Below are 23094 nucleotides of genomic sequence, written 5' to 3' on the forward strand. Positions count from 1 at the left end.
AGTACAAAACAGCTTCTTTCCAGCTACTTTTGGTCGTCATTCTAACAACGAATTAAATCTTTTTCAAAAACTTTGATATCAGATTAAAATTTAAAAAGTTTATAGATTTACTACTACCAGATCGACTCTCGTGAGAAGATAATAATTAGAAATGGGAAACTTACCTGATCAGGGTAATTTAAATATTTTAAGGCATTAGGGAACAAATTCTTAAGACTCGGTCATTAAAGTTACTTATTTTTATGGCGTTACTACCAAATTAACAAAACAGATGACTAAAAGGATGACTATGTCTGACCTATACATGTTCTTTTCAGATTGGGAGGAGTTGAGAAGAAAGAGGAATCAAAGGAATCTGAGACACAGAACTGACTTTCTAATGAGTACCTTAGAAACTATCTCCTCTAACCCCTCTACCTTTCAGGCTTAGAGAAGCAAAGTGACTTGGCCAAGGCCGGCAGCCCCAGTGGGACCTGGGGATCCAAGCTTCTAGGCCAAGGCTTGATCCCCACATGCTGGAGGCGGCTAGAGCTCTCAGTGTGTTCAGAGTGCTTGGGCCCTTGGGATCTTCCACTGGGGGTGGGGCAGTTAGGCTGGCTCAACCCTTCAGGAGTGGAAGAGGGACTTTGAAGAGGTAACAGTTCAACAGATCTAGCTGACAATTTTACAGTCATAGAATATATCTTCTTAATCAACTAAATTACTAAGTAGAAGTGTGTATTAGTTTTTCTCATTAACACTATACAGCATAGATTACGTGTACTATAACATTTTTCTGGGAGCTAAAAAGATAACTAGTCTATGAGAAAAGACTAACACCTAATACAGTCAGAGCCATACTATTAAACTGAGTACAAAAATAGTAATTACCATTATTTTTCTTCCTTTGAACTCGAGAATAATACATGATCTTCCTACTTCTTGCCCAGCTCCACTGTAAATATTCAAGGGGAGAAAAAGAAGGATTAAAAAAAATCAAAACCAAGTCCAATAAACTTACACTTTTTTACAATGTACACTACATGCCATCTGATGACAGCACGTCACTGAAAAATTCTGAGACGTAAGAGAGTTCTACAAAATTACAAAGACAGGGAAGAACAGTGTCCACATGAGAACAGATGAAAACTGATCCTTGGGAGTCCAGGGATCTTGCAGTTCTTAAAATTAAGAGAGAAGGCGGTACAGATCCAAGAAGCCCAAAGGTTTGGGCTTGATTTAAATTCAATTTTCTGAATTTTAGGATTAAATTATAATGTATTTAAAATGTAAACTAGCAGTTACGCAGATTATATAATAATACTTTTAGAATTAGCACTTAAGTAGAAAGCCATAAGCATTTCAACACTGTCATCTTCTTTAAGATCATAATGTGTATTTGCCAAATGGCTTAAATTTAAATGGCCGGGCGTGGTGGCTCACGCCTGTAATCCCAGCACTTTGGGAGGCTGAGGCAGGCGGATCACGAGATCAGGATATCGAGACCCATCCTGGCTAACACGGTGAAACCCCGTCTCTACTAAAAATACAAAAAATTAGCCGGGCGTGGTGGCGGACACCTGTAGTCCCAGCTACTCGGGAGGCTGAGGCAGGAGAATGGTGTGAACCCAGGAGGCGGAGCATGCAGTGAGCTGAGATCGCGCCACTGCACTCCAGCCTGGGCGACAGAGCGAGACTCTGCCTCAAAAAAAAAAAATTTTTCTTTTAAATACTTATTCATACTGTGAATTTCAATCACTTTTTCTTCTACTTTCTGTTATTTCAGCATATTTTATACCAACTACTTACATAATTTTTGTTTCTTCTTAATAATTTCAGCCATAATTTGCAATGGTCACAAGGCACACTTTAAGTTAAACCTCATCTTTCAAATCCCTCACCTTCTTTGATGCCTTTTCCCAACCACTCTAGCTCACAATCCACTCACTCACTCAACATTAAGCAGCTTCTATTTGCCAAGCACTGGATTAAGTGCCTAGGACATGGAAATGCCTTACAGGGACCCTGACCTCAAGGAACTCAGTCAGATGGACATGCAATGGATCTATCCCCAAACTGAGATCCTACCTCCAAACAGGTGTTGATACAGAAGATCAAACAACTGTGGATGAGAGCCGCCATAAATTCCTGGCCTTCCACTTTTTAAACATTTTTTATTTGTAATTATTGTTGATACCCTGGCCTTCCACTTTAACTGGCCCTCCATGTTGCCTGGCTGTTTTCTCCATTTCATTTCCATATCAACTATTTTCAAACTTTCTCCCCTTTCCCAAATTTTCCAACCTTCTATCCTCTTCTTCACTTGAGGCACGGGCCATCTTCTGCATCAAAAAAATAAACAGTCCATTTGTAAATTTCCTCAACTTCATGTTGGTACAATAATTAAGAATACATGTACCAACAGGGTACCAACCTGCCCACATCTGTCTCCTTCTATTTCTCCTCTATAGATAGAACAGACCTCTCTTTCCACAATGAATCTTTCCACCATTCTACTCTACATACTCCCTCCCTCCGAGGAACTCAACACTGCTGTGTCATTGACATTTTCCTCACTGTCTGCTCTTTACCATCCAATCCAAATTTAAACATACTACAGCCATGTTCATCCCCAAATTAAAATCCCTTGACTCTAAGCTCCTTTAGTTCCCACTTTATTCTTTCCCCAGACCACCTCCTAGGGCAGTGGACCCTCTTGTACTTCCTCACCTTCTACTCGCTCCTCAATTCGCTATACTCTGGCTTTTACCAATCACTTTTCTGAAACTGTCCTTGCTGCTCAGTAGTCATTTCAGTCTTTTTTTTTTTTTTTTTTGAGACAAGGTCCCCCTATGTTGCCCAGTCTGGCCTCCAACTCCTGGGCTCAAGTGATCCTCCCGCCTCAGCCTCCCAAGTAGCTGGAACTATAGGTGTCAGTCCCTATCTTGTTCTCTTGGCAGCCGTTGTCACTCCTAAGGAGTACCTGCTCCTTCCTCAAGCACCTCTCTCTTGGCTTCTCTGACCTGATGCTCTCATCTTGTCTTGCTGGCTGTCCTGTTTCCTTCACATATTCAGCCACCTCTGCCTACCCTTTAAATGTTGATATTCCGACGGTTTGCTCCTTGGCCAACTTCTCAATCTTCATTCTCATCTTTCTGACATGCTAAGGACTTCCAAGCCTGTATTTGTAACCCAGATTGTTCTTCTGAATTCTAGACCTTTAATACATACACGTGACACTAGGTATCTCTACTAGGATCTCTCCCGGGACTTCATATTCAAGATGCCAAACTAGTTTCCACCACATGCCCCGTACTTGCTCTACTTTCTTCCTGAAATGCTTTGTCTTCAGATATTGATGTGGTTGGCTCCTCTGTATCATTTGGGTCTCAGTTCCAACGTCACCTTCTCAGATGCTTTCCCTTGACTACCTCCTCTAATTTGCCCTTCACAGCAAGCCACAACCCAGCATCAGTTATCTTAATACAACTACATGAAGTTATTGTATCTACTTATGTCTTCTTTCAGGCTACTAAATGAAAGCTTCCTAAGAACAGAGGCATTGTCCATCTTATTCACTGCTGTATTGCTACAGTACCTGGCATGTAGCACATCACAAAAAATACTTATTGAATGAACAAAACTCCTCAATTTTGAACCTTGGAAAGATTATGCTAAATGAAAGATGCCAGAGACAAAAGAGTATGTATTGTATGATCACACTTACATGAAATGTCCAGAACAGGCAAATCTATAAAGAAGTAGATTAGTGGTTGCTTAGGGCTGGAGAGGTAGTGGGGATTGTCTATGACGGCTAATGAATACAAGGTATCTTTTGGGAGTGATGAAAATGTGCTGGAATTAGAGAGAGGTGATGGTTGTATAACTCTATGTTAAGAATGACTGAATTATACTCTTTAAATGAGTTGTATGGTATGTAAATTGTGAGTTGTATGGTATGTAAACTGTATCTCAATAAAGCTGTTACGAAACAACCAAATTCCCAAATTTACTCCAGAGTTGCCCCATCTCTTATACTCCTTGAGTGAATAACACTACCCTTTCCCAACTGCCAAACTTAGGAATCTGATCATAACATCCTCTCTGCCCTGCCTTCCCTCCCCACAACCACCCTTCCAGATACAGCTGATCAGCCACAAAATCCTGAAGATCTCATTTGCATACTCTCTCACACTCACGTCACTCAGTACAGGCTCTCGTCACCTAGACTTGGAATCTTTCAATATCTTACTGAATCTGCTCTACTCAATCCATCCTTTTATTCATCTGCTACACTGCTGCCAGGAGAGATTTTCCTAAAACATAATTCCCACAATATCCATGCTTGCTTAATAGCCTTCGCTGGCTCCCTGTAATTGACTTGATAAAGGTCCAAACTCCTGTGTATACGAGGTGCTTCCTAAACTGGACCTCAACTGCCTGTCGCTTCATCTGCTAACTCAACTCTTTAGCAACAGCCATGAGGAATCTGGCCACAAGCTGTGACCACTCTCACTTTCATATGTGCCACTTCCACTGCCTAGAACATCCTGGGCCCCCCAGTCTTTAACTCCTACTCATTCTTTAGGACTCAGCTCAGGCATCACATTTTTCAGGATCCACGAGGTATCCTTTCTTCCTCAATCTGTCAGAAATCCCTTTTCCATACTTTCACAGTGCTCAGTGCAATGCCTACCTGCGCTCTTAGATTAGCTATTATTTACAAAGCACCTACCGCGATGTTCACTCTTCAAGTTTTATCTTATTTCCATATGAGAAAACGGGTTCAGTGAGATTGTTGTCCTACTAATTGGTCAAGTAGATAATGGACTTCAGGTCTGACTTCAAAGTAATGGTCTCCTATTATTCCAAAGTATCTCTCCAATATTTCCCACTGTGCACTGTAATTCTCTCCAAAAGGGCGAGAGCAATTAACTGGGCCCTCTGTTGCGTCTATATCCCCACGTGTGGTGCTTGACACTTGCTCAGTGTTTGCTCATTACAGGAAGACATGACAGGTGTGAACTAAGCAGAAGGAAACGGACTATGTCCCAAGCAGGTGCTCAATGAAGCCTTACTGAATGAATGTGTAAAGGAGATACTTTCTACCTTTTGGAATGCGTATATTCATGTTGTGCCAACTAATATCTAACAATAAACATGTTGTGGGTTCGAAATGCTCATCTGTAGGAATTCAAGTTCTCTACATTTGCATCTCCCCTTCAGCAGCATTCCCGCCTGATGAGGATCGTGTCCACTGAAAGGCCACTCTCCTTATGGACAGTCGAGGGCTGAGTTTTTGTCCCTAACACCTCTGCACTTTCTCCTCTCCAGCTTTACACCTTCCTTATTCTACTAGGGCCTGAGCTGAGAAGATCGAAACTCACGGCAAGTCCCTAATATTTTCTAACTTCTGGCACATGTGAAGCCCTGGTGTTAAGAAACAGACTTAATTCTTCCCTGCACCGCTGTAGCCTCATTCAGGTCTCCTCTCATCCTGTCGGTCATAAGCTTCACCGGCTCCCTCACAGCTTGCCCTGACGCGCAGAGATCCGTGCTTGTGCTAAGTGAAAACGCTTCTTGTACGAAAGCGAGCGGTGGCCCCGTAAAACTTTTTTTTCCGACTCCAACATACCCTCCCCTGAAACTGAAAAAAGCCAAATCCCGTTCACTCTATAGCAGGCCCCTTCCGATCAACGGTCCTCCAACCCCTCGAGCCTGAGAAGCCTGGCCCGCAAGCGCGGACCAAAGGCAGGCTGCCGGGGTAGGTGGGAGCGCGGGCGACGGAGGAGGCCAAAGTCTCCGGTTACCCCTCGCGCCCCTCACAGCCCGTGGCTTCATTCCCTCTCTTGCTGGTCCCTTACAGGGGTCGGATCAGCAGCTGGTCGCTCTCCTCAGCAGGAATCGCAGACATCCCGAAAGTGTGAGGGCGAAGCGGGAGTGAGGAACAGGTCGCCGGGGTCTTCCTAAATTGGAAGCACAGCCACCGGTAAATAAAGAAGGAAGAACCCCATTCACCAAGAGCACAACTTCCGTCACTCCGGAGCCCGCGGCACTAGACTCCTCCCCTCGACTTCCGGTCGGGGGACGCCGCTCGCGAGCCTTCCCACCACTTGGGGTCCTGGAACCGGGGGCGGCACGTCAGGACTGCGCCTGCGCATAGTCTTGGAGGCGCGGCCCGGCGGACGTGGGCAGGAGGGCTGGAAAAACCGGCGCTGGAGCGGGAACGGGAGTAGCTGCCTGGGCGCCGAAGGCCGCGGCACTCCCACGCGGACCCCGAAGTCCGCAACCCGGGGATGGGCCCGCAGCTGCGAGGTGAGCGCCCAGCCCTCGTCCCGCTTGGGGCCGAGCTCGCGGAGGCCTGACGGGAACACGGCCCCGAGAGCGGTGCGGACGGCCAGGAAGGATGGGTGGGGCCGCGGGGCGGGCGGAGGAGGGATGCCTGGGCTCGGGCTTGGTTCCGGGCGGGGCCGCGCTCCCGGGGCGCGGGTGGAGGAGCTTGGAACCGCAGATCGGGCGTGGGCTTGCGGACTGCAGCTTCCCGAGCCGCTGTCGCCCCGGAGGGGCGGCAAGGCGGGCGGCGCGGGCCGTTTCCTTGCCTCTTCCTCTGCCCCGCTTCGGCCGCCTCCCGCCTCTCAGGGTCGGGGTTGTCTGTCCCCTTCGCTGTCACATCCTCCGCACCCAGCGCTTGGAAGGTGCTCCATCACGGTGACAGACAGGTGCCAAGCAGGCTGGCGTCTGGGAGGAACTTCGGAGCCGGCTCTCCCTAGGCCCCGAGCTTGGCCGCATCCGTCCTTACTCTGGTGACCCTGGGCAGGTCACTGACTCTTCGGGCGCTTTGGCATCCTCGTTTGAAAGGGGCTGTTATCCTGCAGCCTTGCTGGTCGGTGAGGGTGAGGGTGAGAGGGATCTGTGCACCTAGCACCGTGCATGGCACGTGGTAGGCGTTTGGTACATGGGAATTGCTGTTGGGGTGTCACCTCCCCAGAAAGTTCTCGGCTTCAGTAAGCGCGTCCCCTGCCAGGCGCCCTGGCAATGCAGAGGAGTCACCGAGCTCCGCCTTTGACCAGCGTGCAGCTGGGAGAGTGAGATCAGAGACCACAGCAGATCGTGGCGCTGTGATCAGGGGGTACACTCAAGCTGTGGGTCCCTTACCCCAGCCTTGAGATCCCAGGAAGGCCTGCAGCCTGAAACGGGCCTTGAAAGGTAAGAAGTAGCCAAGTGCCTGAAAGGTGAAGGACGTCCCGGGCGGTGCAAAGCAGGGGCGCGTGGAGCATCGCGCTGAGAACCAGGAGCAGCTTTGCCTTGCTGAGATCAATGAACTGTGCCCGGGTTGTGGAGGATGGAAGTGGAAAGGTGATTAGGAGCTGGGTCCTGGAGGACCTGGGGTGTCGTGCTGAAGAACGTTGACTTTGGTCTCTGACTTTGGAGAACCAGTGAAAGATTTTCAGCAGGCTAGTGGCATTAGATTCATGTTTGAAAGAAATCATTTTAATCGTTTTGGCTGCAGTGTGGGGGTAGATTTAAAGTGTTAGGGAATCCAGTAGGACAAGGTCCCTTATCCACGAAATATCCTTGGGTTTGTGAATTCCTTAAATTCATGCCAAACTTTGTATGGATGTGCATTTTTATAGGGTGAGGATCCATCACATTCATCAGATTCTAAAAACATAGTGTCTGTGCCCATGGTCTAGGATGACGGGGGCCCTGGTGGAGAGCTGGCTCAGAGAGCTCTTCAGGTGGGGTATACAGTGGGTCTTGGTGCCAGATTGGATGTGGGGCCTGAAGGACAGCAAGGAATTCATGATTTTCTGGCTTCCTCCAGCAATAATAGAATCTCCTGACAGGGAGAGGAGAGGAGCAGATCTGGAGGGGAGGATGATGGGTTCAGCTTGAGACATCTTTGCATTTGATGAGCCTGCGGAGCATCCAATCGCCAATCAGGATCATTGGCCTCATTTTGATGCATGAATAATTTTTTTTTTTTTTTTTTTTTTTTTTTTGAGACGGAGTCTCGCTCTTTCGTCCAGGCTGGAGTGCAGTGGCGCGATCTCGGCTCACTGCAAGCTCCGCCTCCCGGGTTCACGCCATTCTCCTGCCTCAGGCTCCTGAGTAGCCGGGACTACAGGCGCCCGCCACCACGCACAGCCAATTTTTTGTATTTTTAGTAGAGACGGGGTTTCACCATGTTAGCCAGGATGGTCTCGATCTCCTGACCTCGTGATACGCCCGACTCGGCCTCCCAAAGTGCTGGGATTACAGGCGTGAGCCACCCATGAATAATTTTGAGGCAAGAATGATTTGCTTGAGAACATGCATCAAAATTGCAGCAGATATCAAAGACTTTAATAAATGCTGCTTTTTCCTAAGCCGCTGGGTTGATGATGAAAAGAAAGCCTTAAGGAGTTGCTAAGGCATTGTCGTGTCATGATTTTCATATCAAGGGATCTGAGGAGACACTTCAGGATTCCACTGACAGTAGAATCACATTTTGTTTTTAAAATAAGTTTTGATTTAAAATTCAAATCATATTTAAAATTGTTACCTATATATAAATATGATTTATATATACTTAAGTATCTGATGTTTAAATATGTTACACATCAACATTTTAACCCGTGAGCGCCATTAACATGGCACTTTATGCTGCTATGTTAACCTAGTTTCGTGCAGGCCTTGGAATAAGGCTCTCCTGCCATCTCTCACTGACAAGTGTCCTGTGCTGGTAAGGTTCCCCTTTGCAGCAATCACCCGCAGTCTTCTTCCAACACATCTCTCTCTTTTTACCCTTATCCAATGGAGTTAGTTCGCTATCTGGCAGCCAGGGTCATCGTTTAAAAAACAGAAGACACCTGATTGTGTCGCTAAACTGCTTTTTAAAAGCCTCCATTCCAGAAGATCACAGCAGATAAGCACAAAATAAATAAAAAGCCTTCAGAGTATTCCTCAAACTAAAGTCCACTGTTATCGCGGCCTGCCTGGCCTTCTGTGGCACTTTGGGCCCATTGCTGTCCTCCTGCTCCCGGACAGCCTTGACTGTTCCCTCGGGCCCCTCTCCACCCGCACGGCATTGCCTCCAGGCTACTTATGGCTGCCCTCACTTCTTTCAGAAAAAGAGCTACAGCATCTTTTTCTGAAATACCCACCCCTTCCTTCCATTAGTCTGTGTCTCCTCAACTTGTGTTAGTTTTCCTCATAGCAGTGGTTTCCTAATAATATGTTTTATGTGTGTTTTTCTTGTTGGTCTGTCTACTCTCGCTAAGAACGGGCTCCCTGAGGTCAGGGGCTCTGTTTGGTTCACTGATGCATCCCCGACACCTGGTAGGTGCTCACTGACTATCCAGGAATGAATGAATAAATCAGATTTTCCTGGTACCCCACAAATAAAGCAAAAATATAGAAATAAATTGGATGATGAGGCTGATTAAAAAGCTTGGGCTCAGGGGTCAGACTTGGGCAAGTGGCCTAACATCGTCCCCTAGTAAGTGGACTTAGAGTGGGGTCTCCAAATACGGAGAATCTTTGGGTTGCAGCAGGAGCTTTCACTGACTGCTGCGTGAGTTGCTCGTTCTTTTTCCTTCATCAGGTGCGTAGTTTCTCTGAAAAGCATCACCCAGGTCAGAATGAAAGGAAACTCTCTGTGCAGACCGCTGTATGTGGGACCTTTGAAGACAGTCAAATAGTGTTCAATTCTATAGTGAGCAGATTTTCTTGTTCTCTCTGGAGAATACAGTTTTTGGTAAAAAAATTGATCAGGTTATCTTATTCATAAATCATCTTGAGAGGCAGGTCACAGTTCCCTCATCTGTAAAAGGCAGATTACAGCCCACCTTCTGTGAGCCCCTTGAGGGAGAGCTTAGAGCCCTGCAGAGTGTGTGGCATATGGTATGCCCTTAAAAAGCATCAGTAGAGCAAATGGATATGTCACAAGGTTATCATGAGGCTATGACAGTAGAACTGTCCCGGGAGTTCTGTGAGCTGTGCAGCTTCATGTAGGTTAGTTAATTTGCCAAGTATAATATATGCTGTCCTTATGCAACTGGCAAGGATGAATCTTACATTTCCAAGGCATTTATTATTATTAATTTCAAAAAAAGAAATATGTAACACAGACTCTGGGAGGCAAGGTCATCTCCTTAACTACGCTTAATAGAGAGGGGAGGTGAGGTGCTGGCACCTGGGAATGTCTTTGTGTCAGCTTTTACTTAAAGGTATTTCAAAACTTCAAGAAAAATGCACATTTCTGAGAGGTGTGTATATCTTAGCCCTACCAAGTATAGAATGTGAAACTGAGAGGGTTACTGAATCTCAGTATCTCGACTGAAAAGCCAATGTGTCACAGTATATTTTGCTAAAATCTTGACTCAATTGAAGAGAAGTAAGGCCCTTAAAATTTTGAGAACTAGGTGACGTGTCTGATACTTTTGAGAAAAGTGCTTTTCACACCTCTAGGACAAGAAGGTTTCTACCTTTTTTGCTTATTGGGTTAACTTTCTGTAATTTAATAGGAAAGAATGAAAAGGAATAGTATCCAAGGGAAAAGTTAATTGATGATTTTTATTTCCATTTTGCATGAAGTGATTTAATGTTGCATTTCCTGATGTAACTGTAACCAATATCAAAGTTGCTTTTCCTGGCTGGGCATGGTGGCTCACAGCTGTAATCCCAGCACTTTGGGAGGCCAAGGCGGGAGGATCGCCTGAGAGCAGGAGTTTGAGACCAGCCTGGCCAACATGGCAAGATCCTGTCTCTACAAAAAATGAAATTAGCTGGGTGTAGTGGCACATGCCTGTAGTCCCAGCTACTCGGGGAGGCTGAGGTGTGAGGTCAAGACTGCAGAGCCATGTTTGTGCCACTGCACTCCAGCCTGGGTAAGAGCAAGACTCTGTCTCTTAAAAAAAAAAAAAAAAAAGTTGCTTTTCCCGATGTAACTGTTACCAATATTTGTTTTTTCAGGGGATCTTCTCTGGATCAAGCAATGGTGGTGAAAAATGTTTCGCAAGGGCAAAAAACGACACAGTAGTAGCAGTTCCCAAAGTAGCGAAATCAGTACTAAGAGCAAGGTAGGGAAATGGAATTTGGAACAGAATCATAAAGCAGGGAGAGTTTTGTTTCTTCTAGCTGATATTGTATGGAGGATACTGACCGTGGGCAGATCTCCTGATAATCTTCAAACTAGTGTGTTTTAACATTTACTTTTTGCACTAGAGATGCATTCTATGCTTGGCTTCATTTTGTCTGTTCTGGTAGGTTTTCTGAAATTCTTAAATCCATTAAACTAGATGGGACATGACCTATGAATGGTTTCGTTGAAATAAGCACTGATTTAAAAAATTTTTAAATGATAGAAATTGCAGGCATTAAGGGGCTGGGCCTCTTGAATTCTAGGGTTTCTGGTGTGCATAATTACTTTTACTTAAGAGTGAGATTGGCAGATAGCTGTATACCAGAGAGTTTTTGAATGCTGTTGGAAGGTAAGCGTGGATTTAATTCATGCAAAACAAACCGTTGAGGAGCTATTCAACTGGCAACTTTTGTCTCAAGTAATAAAGTGATTTCATTTTGACTGACAGATAATTTTTCAATATAAGAGTATAAAGATAGCTGCATTATATTTGTTCTAGGTTTTTGACACCAATTTTGTTGGTGTTTAGAAGAATGGCATTTTTATTTCTACCTCCTGGACAATGGCACGTGAACACTCATTCATTCACCGAGTATTTGTTGAGCATGGCTGTGTGCCAAACTCTGTTTAAGGGGCATAAAATAGAGCAGTTAGGGAGAGGGAAAAAATTCCTGGCCTCAGGGCTTCCATTTCAGTTGGGGGAGAAAATAATGAATAAATAAGTAAAATATAGAGTTTCAGATGGTGGAAACTAACATGGGGGGAAGAAACTACAGGAATGGAGGGGGTGGGAGATTGGGAGAGGGGCAGTATTCAACAGTCTGGTAGAAAAGGTCTTATTTTCAGGCCGGGCACGGTGGCTCATGCCTGTAATCCCAGCACTTTGGGAGGCCAAGGCAGGCAGATCACCTGAGGTCAGGAGTTTGAGACCAACCTGGCCAACATGGTGAAACCCCATCTCTGCTAAAAATACAAAAATTAGCCTGGTGTGGTGGCGCACACCTGTAGTCCCAGCTACTCGGGAGGCTGAGACAGGAGAGTTGCTTGAACCAGGAGGCGAAGGTTGCAGTGAGCTGAGATCACACCACTGGACTCCAGCCTGGGTGACAGAGCAAGATTCCGTCTCAAAAAAAAAAAGAAAAGGTCTTATTTATTTTTTTCTACCCCTCCTCCCGAGAAAAGGCCTTGTTTTCTTGGTGGCATTTGAGCAGGGGCCTACAGGAGAAATGGGGCCATGATAAGATCTGGAAGGATCGCAGTTTAGGGAGAGGAGAGAGCAAAGGCCCATGGGAGGAGCGAGCCTGTGTGTTTGGGGGACAGCAGGGAGACCAGCGTGGCCTGGGCGAGGCAGGTGCTGGTGTTGTGAAGACCTGGGCTTTTACTCTGAGAGTAAAGCAGGGGGCGCCTGGGGCCAGGGAGTGACAGAATATTATATAAGTTTTGTTGGGGGTCACTTTGGCCACTGTGAGCAGGGAAAGGGCAGGAGCAGAGAGACTGCCGGGGAGGATGTGGTAAGAACCTGAGAGATGATGGGGGCTTGGACGGGGTGTGAAGGAAGCGCTGAAACCTCAGGTTCTGCAGAGAGTTCGAGGTGGGCACTCATGGGACCCATGGATCGATGATGATGGCTTGTGGAGTATGAGGAAAAGAGAGTCATCGAAGCTTAAACCCTTAACATACCAGGTGCTGTGGGAGGCAGAAAAAGTGATTCATTCCAGGTGTTTCTACCTGGATGCCAGATACCATTTGAGACATGATTGACACCCAGAGACAGTGAATAATTCAGAGAACGTGAAGGTGCGTGAGGTAATGACAGATACTGCTTGAGGGATTCAGAGACTGGGGAGGTTGTAGGCCTAAAGTTGTGGAGGAAGTCGTATTAGTTGGAGTTCTCCGGAGAACCAGTAGGATGTGTTTATATCCTAGAGAGAGATTTTGATGTATTTTCAAGGTTTATTTTGAAGAATTGGCTGATGTGACTGTGGGGGCTGCAAGTCCGCAATCTGCAGGGCGGGCTGAAGACCCCTGGGAGTGGGAGTGGGAGTGGCAGCTTGAGCCCAAAGGCAGCCTGGAGGCAGCTGGAGGCAGACTCTTCTCCTTGAGAGCCTGAGTCTTTTTCCTTTAAGGCCTTCACCTGCGTGGATGAGGCCCACCCACACGGCGGAGGCTCCTCTGCTGTACTCCATGTCTGCTGGTGTAGACGTTAATCTCATTTAAAGAAACACCTTCACGGCAATGTCTAGACTTGTATTTGACCAAGTATCTGGGTACTTAGCCCAGAGAAGTTGATATATAAAATTAACCATCACAGAAGTCTTCCCAAAAAAAAGCAGGTAGTGAATGAGGCCTTAAAATATACGGGTCAAATAGGCATAAATGAGGAAGGGGGTTAGACATCCCAGGCACAGGCAGGAAGCTGGAGGCCGAGTCGGGTCAATGAGTGAGTGAGTGAGTGGGATGGGATGGGATGCCGTGACTCAACAGCCTTTTCATGATTTTCCACCCTTGCGAATGCTCTAATTTTAAAGCTGTGTGTTCACTCAGTCCCAGGACCGGGGTGAGGCGCAGCACAGAAGGAGGCGTCTCGCAGGGTCGCACAAGGCCCCTCAGGAGATGCCTCCCTAGACCTTTCATCCCGGGTGCCTGCCGGGCCTCCCATGTGCCACACATGCCATGCTGTTAAATAACAGCCACATGTGAATGAGACAAAGACACACGACTGCCACTCAGTTTCCAGTCAGGGCAGGGTAAGCTGGCTTATCTCAGCTGAGCTGGTGGCCTTGTAACCAGAAGCACAGAAACCTGACATTGTAGGAGTCCTGTGCAGCCTTAGAATGGGGAAACGAACCATGTTCTTGGAAGTTTTTGAACTCCTGGAGCTGCTCAACACAGAACCTCCCTACTGCCACTTCCTCAGCCTTAAGCGTGGGGACCCTACAGGGGAATCTTATCTGTGTGGCCAAATGTCTTGTTTTATTTTTATTTTTGGAGACGGAGCCTCACTCTGTCGCCCAGGCTGGAGTGCAGTGGTGTGATCTCGGCTTACTGCAACCTCTGCCTGTGGGTTCAAGCGATTCTCCTGCCTCAGCCTGCCAAATAGCTGGAACTACAGGCATGTGCCACCAAGCCTGGCTAATTTTTGTATTGTTGTGTTTTTTTTGTGTGTGTGTGTTTTTGTTTGTTTGTTTTGAGATGGAGTTTCGCTCTTGTTGCCCAGGCTGGAGTGCAGTGGCGTGATCTTGGCTCACTGCAACCTCCACCTCCCGGGTTCAAGCTATTCTCCTGCCTCAGCCTCCCGAGTAGCTAGGATTATAAGTGCCCGCCACCATGCCCAGCTAATTTTTGTATTGTTGGTAGAGACGGGGTTTTACCATGTTGGCCAGGCTGGTCTCGAACTCCTGACCTCAGGTGATCCACCCACGTCAGCCTCCCAAAGTGCTGGGATTACAGGCGTGAGCCACCACACCCAGCCATATTTTTTTTTTAGTAGAGACGGGGTTTCACCGTGTTGGCCAGGCTGGTTTCGAACTCCTGTCCTCAGGTGATCCACCCGCCTCAGCCTCCCAAAGTACTGGGATTACAGGTGTCAGCCACCGTGCCCGGCCAGAGACTATTATTTCTAAAGAAATTGGGAGTGTAGCTCTGAGGAACAACTCCCTTTACATGTGATTCTATTTTGCTCAACAGTTTTGTTGTTTTTTTGGTGGCAGTTCACATGATAGTCTACTGTCCTGCCAGTTAGCCTCTGAATTCCTGCTGCAGGCCAGACACTAGTCAGAATAATTGCAGAAGCACTGGACCAGAGACCTAGAATTAGAGACCTAGGTTTGAGATCGGAGCCATTTACTGGATGTGACCTTGGACAAGTCACTAAACGTCTCAGTCTCCTTCCTCATTTAGTAAGCAGGGATCATGGTCCTTGCCTGGCTTTCTGCACAGGGTTTGTTTTGGGTTCAGTGGAACTCATGTGAAAGCAAGGCAGAGATGTTCGCAAGAATATTCATAGAAGGCATCTTGTAAGGAGGTGGCGGTAATGGCTTCGATTTAAATCAACTAGGAATATTGCCACCGCATTTATCCGATATTATGTCATGGGACGAACGAACAGTTGGGATTATGTGATTTTTTTTTTTGAAGTTTGTTACAGAATTTGTCTTAAGAAAAATCTGCACAGTCGATATGCCTGAATAATTGACATGGTTTTGTATGTGTCAGCTCAACTCTAATAAATGATTTGAATGGGTTAGAGGACTTTAGAGAAGACAGGGCTGCTTCAGTGGAGGTTTTTTACTTGTTTTTCTGTTTCTCAGTCTGTGGATTCTAGCCTTGGGGGTCTTTCACGATCCAGCACTGTGGCCAGCCTCGACACAGATTCCACCAAAAGCTCAGGTACATAAAAGGGTTGGGTCATTGATTGTCTGCGCTTTTCATTGATGTTCATGTGGTTTTACTGGGGTAGCACGATGAGTTCTTCAGTATTTGTGGCTTTCTTCCTCTCCTTTGCCACTTTTGACAAGAGTTTAGAAGTGGACCAAGATTTGGCGGGACGTGGGCTGAGGGTGTGGTGTGATTGGGGGAAGCCACATGGCCTTTGGAGATTGGCACAGGCACATGGGCAACTGGAATTTTCAAAATAGTTTTTTAAGAAATGGGGTGGCAATAAATACATACACCTACTATGTACCCACAAAAATTAAAAATAAAATTGAAAGAAATGGGGTGGCAGAAGATGAATTCCATTGGCCTTATGTTGTCTATGGGGAATAGGGCAAATATCTTCGTGATTAAAGGGCTAAGGAGCCTTTCATTTACTCCAAGGAACCCAGAGATTCACCAGCTCATGACCACCACCAGCACAAGTAATTAAGGGGAGGATCTGTCCCAGACCCTTGTAGATATTTATGCAGCTGCCCGAAATTAGTAGATCTTAGAAACAGGCTGGGTGCGTTGGCTCACGCCTGTAATCCCAGCACTTCGGGGGTCCAAGGCAGATGGATCACCTGAGGTCAGGAGTTTGAGACTAGCCTGGCCAACATGGTGAAACCCCATCTCTACTAAAAATACAAAAAATTAGCCGGGTGTGGTGGCGCATGCTTGTAATCCCAGCTACTCGGGAGGCTGAGTCAGGAGAATTGCTTGAACCCAGAGGCAGAGGTTGCAGTGAGCTGAGAATCGCGCCACTGCACTCCAACCTGGGCGACAGAATAAGACTCCATCTCAAAAAAAAGAAAAAAAAAAGAAATCAAGAGGTGGTTTCTAACCTTAGCTCCCTAAGTAGCTGGTGGCTAACTGGAAATATATTCATTTTCTTGGCTAAATTCCTCTTTCTCCCTTCAGGAACCTGTCCTAGTGAATCTGTAACAGAGAATGTTGGAGCATTAGGTCCATTGTCTTTCCTGCCAGATGCCTTTAAAATTATTAAAGTTGTGGGCATCTTTTTGTTACATAACCTAAAAGTAATCATATAGTATTTCCTTAATATGGTTGAGGTTATAAGTCGTTTGTAGGAGTTTTTGTGTTGGCTGGATGTTGTGGCACACACAGCTCTTCAACCGTTGCTGTTATGTTAAGAGAATTTCTGCCTGGCATTATTCCATCGACATTAAAAAGACAAACTATGTGGTCTTTCTGATGGAACGATAGAGGAAGAGTAGGCTTCCTGAATGAGGAAAGCAAGCTAACACGGTAGGCCAGGCACAGTGGCTCATGCCTGTAATTCCAGCACTTTGGGAGGCCAAGATGGTAGGATCGCTTGAGCCCAGGAGTTCAAGACCAGCCTGGGCAACGTAGTGAGACCCTCTCTCTAAGGGGAAAAAAAATGGTGAAGAGGGAGAAAGAACCAAAAGTAAATACCATGCGTCATAAAGGTAATCATTATGTAGTAACCTTTTCTTTACTGTTTGTTTTGAAGGGAAGGTTAATATATTTATTCCTATTATTGAGACCTTTGTATACTATATTTAGTATACCATGAGTCACTGAGGAAAAGGTTAGTGAAATTTTAAGTTCTTCCCCATTACATAAAAATATTGTGCATTATAAAATTTGTAATTAGTGGTTATGTTCTAATGACAGTCTGGTTTTTATTTGGGAAGGGACTGAGGATACTCTGTAATGCAGATATTTCTTCTTAAGTCTTACCACTTTTCTTTCATCTTCAGGACAAAGCAACAATAATTCAGATACCTGTGCAGAATTTCGAATAAAATATGTTGGTGCCATTGAGAAACTGAAACTCTCCGAGGGAAAAGGCCTTGAAGGGCCATTAGACCTGATAAATTATATAGACGTTGCCCAGGTAAAAAAAAAATTCCGTAACTCTCTGGTTATGAGAGTCTGGGGAGCCAACTCATGGCTTTGGGGCAAAATGCTCACTCCTCGGGTCCACTGGGTGCCGCTCCGCTTGCTCTCGACTGAAGTCCCCGCATCAGCACCGCACATGTGCGTGAGCGCTGAGCTGCATGGGAACGCAGGCGCTGTTCCTCCCTTCAAACACGGTACTTTTTTTTTTTTTTGAGACGGAGTTTTGCTTTTGTTGCCCAGGCTGGAGTACAGTGGTGCAATCTCGGCTCACTGTAATCTCCGCCTCCCGGCTTCAAGCAATTCTCCTGCCTCAGCCTCTCGAGTAGCTGGGATTACAGGCGCCCGCCACCATGCCCGGCTAATTTTGTATTTTTAGTAGAGACAGGGTTTTTCCATGTTGGTCAGGCTGGTCTTGAACTCCCGACCTCAGGTGATCTTCCTGCCTTGGCCTCCCAAAGTGCTGGGATTATAGGCGTGAGCCACTGTGGCCGGCCCACAGGACTTTTTAATACTTTTTTTTTTTTTTTTTTTGAGATGGAGTCTCGGTCTGTCGCCCAGGCTGGAGTGCAGTGGTGCAATCTCGGCTCTTTGCAACCTCTGCCTTCCGGGTTTAAGCGATTCTCCTGCCTCAGCTTCCTGAGTAGCTGGGACTACAGGCGCATGCTGCCACGGCCCGGATAATTTTTTGTATTTTAGTAGAGATGGGGTTTCACTGTGTTGCCCAGGCTGGTTGACCTCACCTGAGCCACCTGCCTCGGCCTCCCAAAGCGCTGGGATTACAGGCCTGAGCCCTTGTGCCCGGCCTGTTAATACTTTTTTATGGGGCTGATCAATCCTATTTAAATGAGGAGCTGATTGCGGTGACTGGTTATATTCCATAGATTCTTTTTTTAAAATAATCTGGCAAAACCTTACCGTACCACCATCAGACCAGTTCTCTCTGTCAATAATCTAATTCATAATGATGTCGACCTAACATATCTGTTTATTCATGCAAGGTTTCCAACAAGAATTGAGATGAGGTGGGTTTCAAAAAGATAAAATCAAGAAGATAAAAAATAATCATCATGAAGGAAAATTAAGAATGAAAGTTAAATCAAAAGTATAAGATATATAAGCATGAAATGTTATAAAATCTGTACCCTTGCCAATGGTGGAAGTACATGAGCCAAAAGAGTGAATTCGGTAATGAGAGAAAAAAAAGAAAGTAAATTGCTTCTGGAGTTTCTAGAAAATGAAATTACATTTTTATGTGCGCATTAAAAGAGGGATATTAACTGCAATACCAAGATTCCTTAACTTCAGAGAGTGTTAAGAATGTGTACTCTCTTAAATCACGGAGAATGAGAACATGAAATACAGCGTGGCAGGGCGTGGTGGCTCACATCTGTAATCCCAGCATTTTGGGGGAGGCAGAGTAGGGGGATCACCTGAACCCAGGAGTTCAAAGCCAGCCTGGGCAACACAGTGAAACCTTGTTTCTATAAAAAAAAAAAAATTTTTAATTGCTGAGTACAGTGGCTCATGCCTGTAATCCCAGCACTTTGGAAGGCCAAGGGGGGCAGATCACTTGAGGCCAAGAGTTCAAGACCAGCCTGGCCAATATGGCAAAACCCTGTCTCTACCAAAAATACAAAAATTAGCTGGGTGTGGTGGTGCACGCCTATAATCCCAGCTACTCGGGAGGCTGAGGTTGAACTGCTTGCTTGAACTCAGGAGGCAGAGGCTGCAGTGAGCCAAGATTGTGCCACTGCACTCCAGCCCTGGGTGACACAGTGAGACTGTCTCAAACAAAACAAAACACCAGCCTGGGCAAGACCCCCATCTCTACAAAACATTTTAAAAAATCAGCTGAGTGTGGTGTTATGCACTGGTAGTCCCAGATACTCAGAAGGCCAAGGCAGGGGGATTCCTTGAGCCCAGGAGGTCAAAGTTGCAGTGAGCCATCATTGTACCACTGCACTCCAGCCTGGGTGACAGAACAGTAAGACTGTCTCAAAAAAAACCTGAAATGAAGTTTCATATCTTTATGAAAGTAAAGGAAGATACTTCTGTCTGAAGGACATCAGTGAATCTAAATTGCCATTTAAGAGAGAACTCGGGCTGGGCGCGGTGGCTCAGGCCTATAATTCCAGCACTTTGGGAGGCCGAGGTGGGTGGATCATGAGGTCAGGAGATCGAGACCATCCTGGCTAACACGGTGAAACTCCATCTCTACTAAAAATACAAAAAAATTAGTTGGGTGTGGTGGCGCATGCCTGTAATCCCAGCTACTCGGGAGACTGAGGCAGGAGAATTGCTTGAACCCAGGAGGTGGAGGTTGCAGTGAGCCGAGATCGCGCCATTGCACTCCAGCCTGGGCAACAAGAGCAGAACTCTGTCTCAAAAAAAAAAAAAAAAAAAGAACTCACAGTAGTTTGGACAAGTATAATTACTTTCCAGCATTTAGTTGGGAATATAAAGTCATTCCAACAAACTACATTAAGTCCTCACATAACCTCATTGATTGGTTCTTGGAAAACCACCTAGATTAGTTCCTCCAAGTAACTCGTTTTTCAAGGTCATTTTGTTATAATGTTTTATGATGTTGATGAGAAAAAAAAATGGTTTTGTTATATGCATGATTTCACTTAAAGTTGTAGTTTCCAAGAACGAGCCGCAACGTTCAGTGTGGTCTTAACCATAAAAGCTACAACCAGTCTAAGTGTTGTACTGAAAGATTAGTAATTCTTCCCCTCAAAAATACACTAGCATTATTTTCATTCCTATAAGGACTACTAAATTTCTCATATCACCATAGAATTTTTGCTTGCTAAAATTCCAGTATTGACAATAGCTTGACTGTTATCCCATACCGTGGTTCTTGGAATTGCTTTAAACCTGTGGGAAGTGATTGGCAAGAGGGTACTGTAACATTGTGAGGACCCAAGAAGTAAGGTATTGGGATGCAGCTTATTTACTGTAATGTCTTTAATGTGGGCGACTGGTTCCACAAAACCATCGACAGTACAGAACATCCATAGGTTGCCAACAGCATCTTACGTTAGGGAAGACGAAGTAGGTGGTATTCCGGTCTGGGAGCCGAGACCGGATCGTCCACCAGGGAAGCTGTCAGGGATTATCTGCGGTTCCTGAGTAGCTGAAAACCCCAATTCATGTTTTTGTGAGTGGAGTAACTGCTCATCAGCAGCACTTGCCAGCCCGAAGCCCTGAGGCGTGGCATCACCAGACAACACCTTCCCATCTGGGCAGGATATGTGGGCTCTGCTTCCTGATCATCCCACACGCTAACACTGGTCTATGCTGTGGAAATGAAGATCTTCATTTTTCTCATGTAGGTATTTTAACATCAGCAGGTTTTGTGAGAAGCAGCTCAGTGTGTAATTAGGATTAACTCCAAGACAAACAATATGCATGAAAGGGATGGATGTGAATTTTGCTCAGAGTTGTGGGCTGTAAAAATGCAGCTGGGCACAGTGGCTCATGCCTGTAATGCCAGCACTTTGGGAGGCCAACTTGGGAGAGTTACCTGAGGCCAAGAAGAGTTCAAGACCAGCCTAAGGCAACATAGTGAGATCCCACCTCGATTTAAAAATAAATAAATTGGCCCACATGGTGGCTCATGCCTGTAATCCCTGCACTTTGGGAGGCTGTGGTGGGTGGATCACTTAAGGTCAGGAGTTCGAGACCAGCCTGGCCAACATGGTGAAACCCCATCTGTACTAAAAATACAAAAATTAGCCGGATGTGCTCACTTGAACCAAGGAGGCAGACGTTGCAACGAGCTGAGATCATGCCACTGCACTATAGCCTGGGCGACAGAGTGAGACTCTGTCTCAAAAATAAAAATAACCTTTTTGTAAATGGGGGGAAATGTTTCTTCTGCCTCTGGGAGAGAGACTCTTGCCTGGCTAATGTGTACCCCACATTCTTTAAAGGGTTTGGGCTTGCGATGGCCAGATACTCAAAGTGACTAGTCAGACTTAAGACTATTATGTAATTTTAATCATGGAATTTATTTTTACTTTAAAGCAAGATGGAAAGTTGCCTTTTGTTCCTCCGGAGGAAGAATTTATTATGGGAGTTTCCAAGTATGGCATAAAAGTATCAACATCAGATCAATATGTAAGTAATATAATTTATTAAGAAAACTATGTTTTAGATAACAGGGAATTCAGGCCATTAAGAGCCCCCTTATAATTAGGGCCACTCCTGTTTGCAGAGTGATTGGTTTGTAAACATTCCTGGCAGTTGGTCTTAAACGTGACCAATTTCTTAAGGTGAATAGGGGCTTCCTTTTCTCTCCTGTGTTGGAAGGGCCCATGCAACCTGCTCCCCCCACCCCCAAACACACAGATGGCTCCGAATGCATTTTCAACTAAGGGCCCCTCATCAATTAAGAGCAGCTGTCAGCTTGGACGGTGGGCACAGACACTGGGATAGTCAGTTTAGATCACTGCACTCATGGCTTGCTGGGATTTAAGAAGGCGTGCTCCTGAAGATATTGCCCGAGACTGAGCATACAGGACATCCCTTGGGGTGAGAAACCTATGGATATGCTGTTTCAAGCCTCACTCTGCCTGGGAGGGTGTGTCATCAGGACTGACAAACATTTGAGAGTCCTGATCTCTCGGAATCTTTCCTGACTTCTGCAGGATGTTTTGCACAGGCATGCTCTCTACTTAATAATCCGGATGGTGTGTTACGATGATGGTCTGGGGGCGGGAAAAAGCTTACTGGCTCTGAAGACCACAGATGCAAGCAATGAAGAATACAGCCTGTGGGTTTATCAGTGCAACAGCCTGGTGAGACTTCGTTACTTTGGTTAGCTGCTTGCCCATCAAGTCGCAACACCCAGGGACTACTGTTTTTGAAGGCTGAAGAAATACAATCCATTATATATGGAATATCTTGGCCTGGGGATAGTGAATGAATATTAGGCCGGAGGTCAGCCGGCTGGCAAGACAGTGCAGGTTTGTGAAATATTTGTTAGGGCCAGTGGCAGCACTCACTTGTGCCTGGATTTAAAAGGTAAACAAAGCAGCTGAGGAAAAATGTATCCTCCAGGGGCCGAAGGCTTCTTCCATTTCCGAACGTTGTTGCTCTCCTAGACTGTGTGATCAGCCTTTGCAGGCTGCAGTCGCTGTTTGCTTTCCTCTGAAGGAGGGCAGAAAGGGCCCACGTGCAGGGAAGCTCATAGTATGGGTTCCACTGACCCAGGCAGGCATGTGTGGTCGGCTTGCTTAGGAGAGGTCTTAGGGTCAGGTGTGCGCCTCTGCTAGCCAAATTAAGTTCACGAAGAGAGAGATGAATGTTGCTCTTACTCTATCTTTCATGTAATGTAGGAACAAGCACAAGCCATTTGCAAGGTTTTATCCACCGCTTTTGACTCTGTATTAACATCTGAGAAACCCTGAATCCTGCAATCAAGTAGAAGTCAACTTCATCTGAAAGTTCAGCTGTTTTCAAACTGCAATGCTGAAATGTTATGCAAATAATGAAGTGATCCCTTGCTCTAGATTTTCTGAAGAAAATGGATTGTGTAAAATGCTGATCATTTGTTTATTAAAATGTGTCCTATTACACAGTGAGTTAACTCTCAATGAAGTCATCTACTTTCTGGGCTAAAAAACTTCATTTGTCTTTTTCAAGTTCTAATAAGCTTAACCTAAGTGTCACAGAAGCCT

General features: G+C 45.7%; 2 protein-coding genes across 12 annotated transcripts in view; one reads left to right on the forward strand and one right to left on the reverse strand.

The window, feature by feature from the left end:
- CPSF3 (cleavage and polyadenylation specific factor 3) overlaps positions 1-6167 on the reverse strand; it is a 49359-nt gene extending 43192 nt beyond the window's left edge. The window contains exons 1-2 of one of the 3 annotated variants that reach the window (XM_003826943.6): positions 5844-6167; positions 871-934 (exon numbers count right to left, since the gene is read on the reverse strand). In XM_003826943.6, coding sequence (XP_003826991.1) covers positions 871-934; positions 5844-5893 — 114 coding nt within the window. In that variant the 5' untranslated portion in view covers positions 5894-6167. Of the gene's footprint in view, positions 1-870; positions 935-3068; positions 3146-5366; positions 5757-5843 lie in introns of those variants that run through there. The other 2 variants (XM_055108261.2, XM_055108262.2) reach the window with 2 other exon arrangements.
- On the forward strand, positions 6156-22998 carry ITGB1BP1 (integrin subunit beta 1 binding protein 1). Of its 9 annotated transcripts, XM_055108265.2 has the most exons (8): positions 6487-7185; positions 9566-9676; positions 10936-11042; positions 15415-15493; positions 17266-17402; positions 21440-21532; positions 22063-22212; positions 22753-22998. In XM_055108265.2, exons 3-8 carry the CDS (start codon positions 10971-10973, stop codon positions 22822-22824), a joined length of 603 nt encoding a protein of 200 aa, XP_054964240.1. In that variant the 5' UTR covers positions 6487-7185; positions 9566-9676; positions 10936-10970; the 3' UTR covers positions 22825-22998. The 9 variants fall into 9 exon arrangements, with proteins under 9 accessions (XP_003826992.1, XP_008950542.1, XP_054964239.1 ...); XM_003826944.5 differs by lacking the exons at positions 6487-7185; positions 9566-9676 and adding an exon at positions 6156-6294; XM_008952294.6 differs by lacking the exons at positions 6487-7185; positions 9566-9676 and adding an exon at positions 6209-6366.
- Positions 22999-23094: the final 96 nt, after the last annotated feature.

This window comes from Pan paniscus, chromosome 12 (assembly GCF_029289425.2).
Source record: "Pan paniscus chromosome 12, NHGRI_mPanPan1-v2.0_pri, whole genome shotgun sequence".
In the NCBI taxonomy this organism is placed as follows: Eukaryota; Metazoa; Chordata; class Mammalia; order Primates; family Hominidae; genus Pan; species Pan paniscus.

Coding starts and splice junctions, on each gene's coding strand:
- ITGB1BP1 (XM_003826944.5), top strand. CDS start 10,971: ATGTTTCGCAAGGGCAAAAAACGACACAGTAGTAGCAGTTCCCAAAGT. Junction 15,494..17,265: donor AGATTCCACCAAAAGCTCAG/GTACATAAAAGG, acceptor TTTCATCTTCAG/GACAAAGCAACAATAATTCA. Junction 21,533..22,062: donor TATCAACATCAGATCAATAT/GTAAGTAATATA, acceptor TGACTTCTGCAG/GATGTTTTGCACAGGCATGC.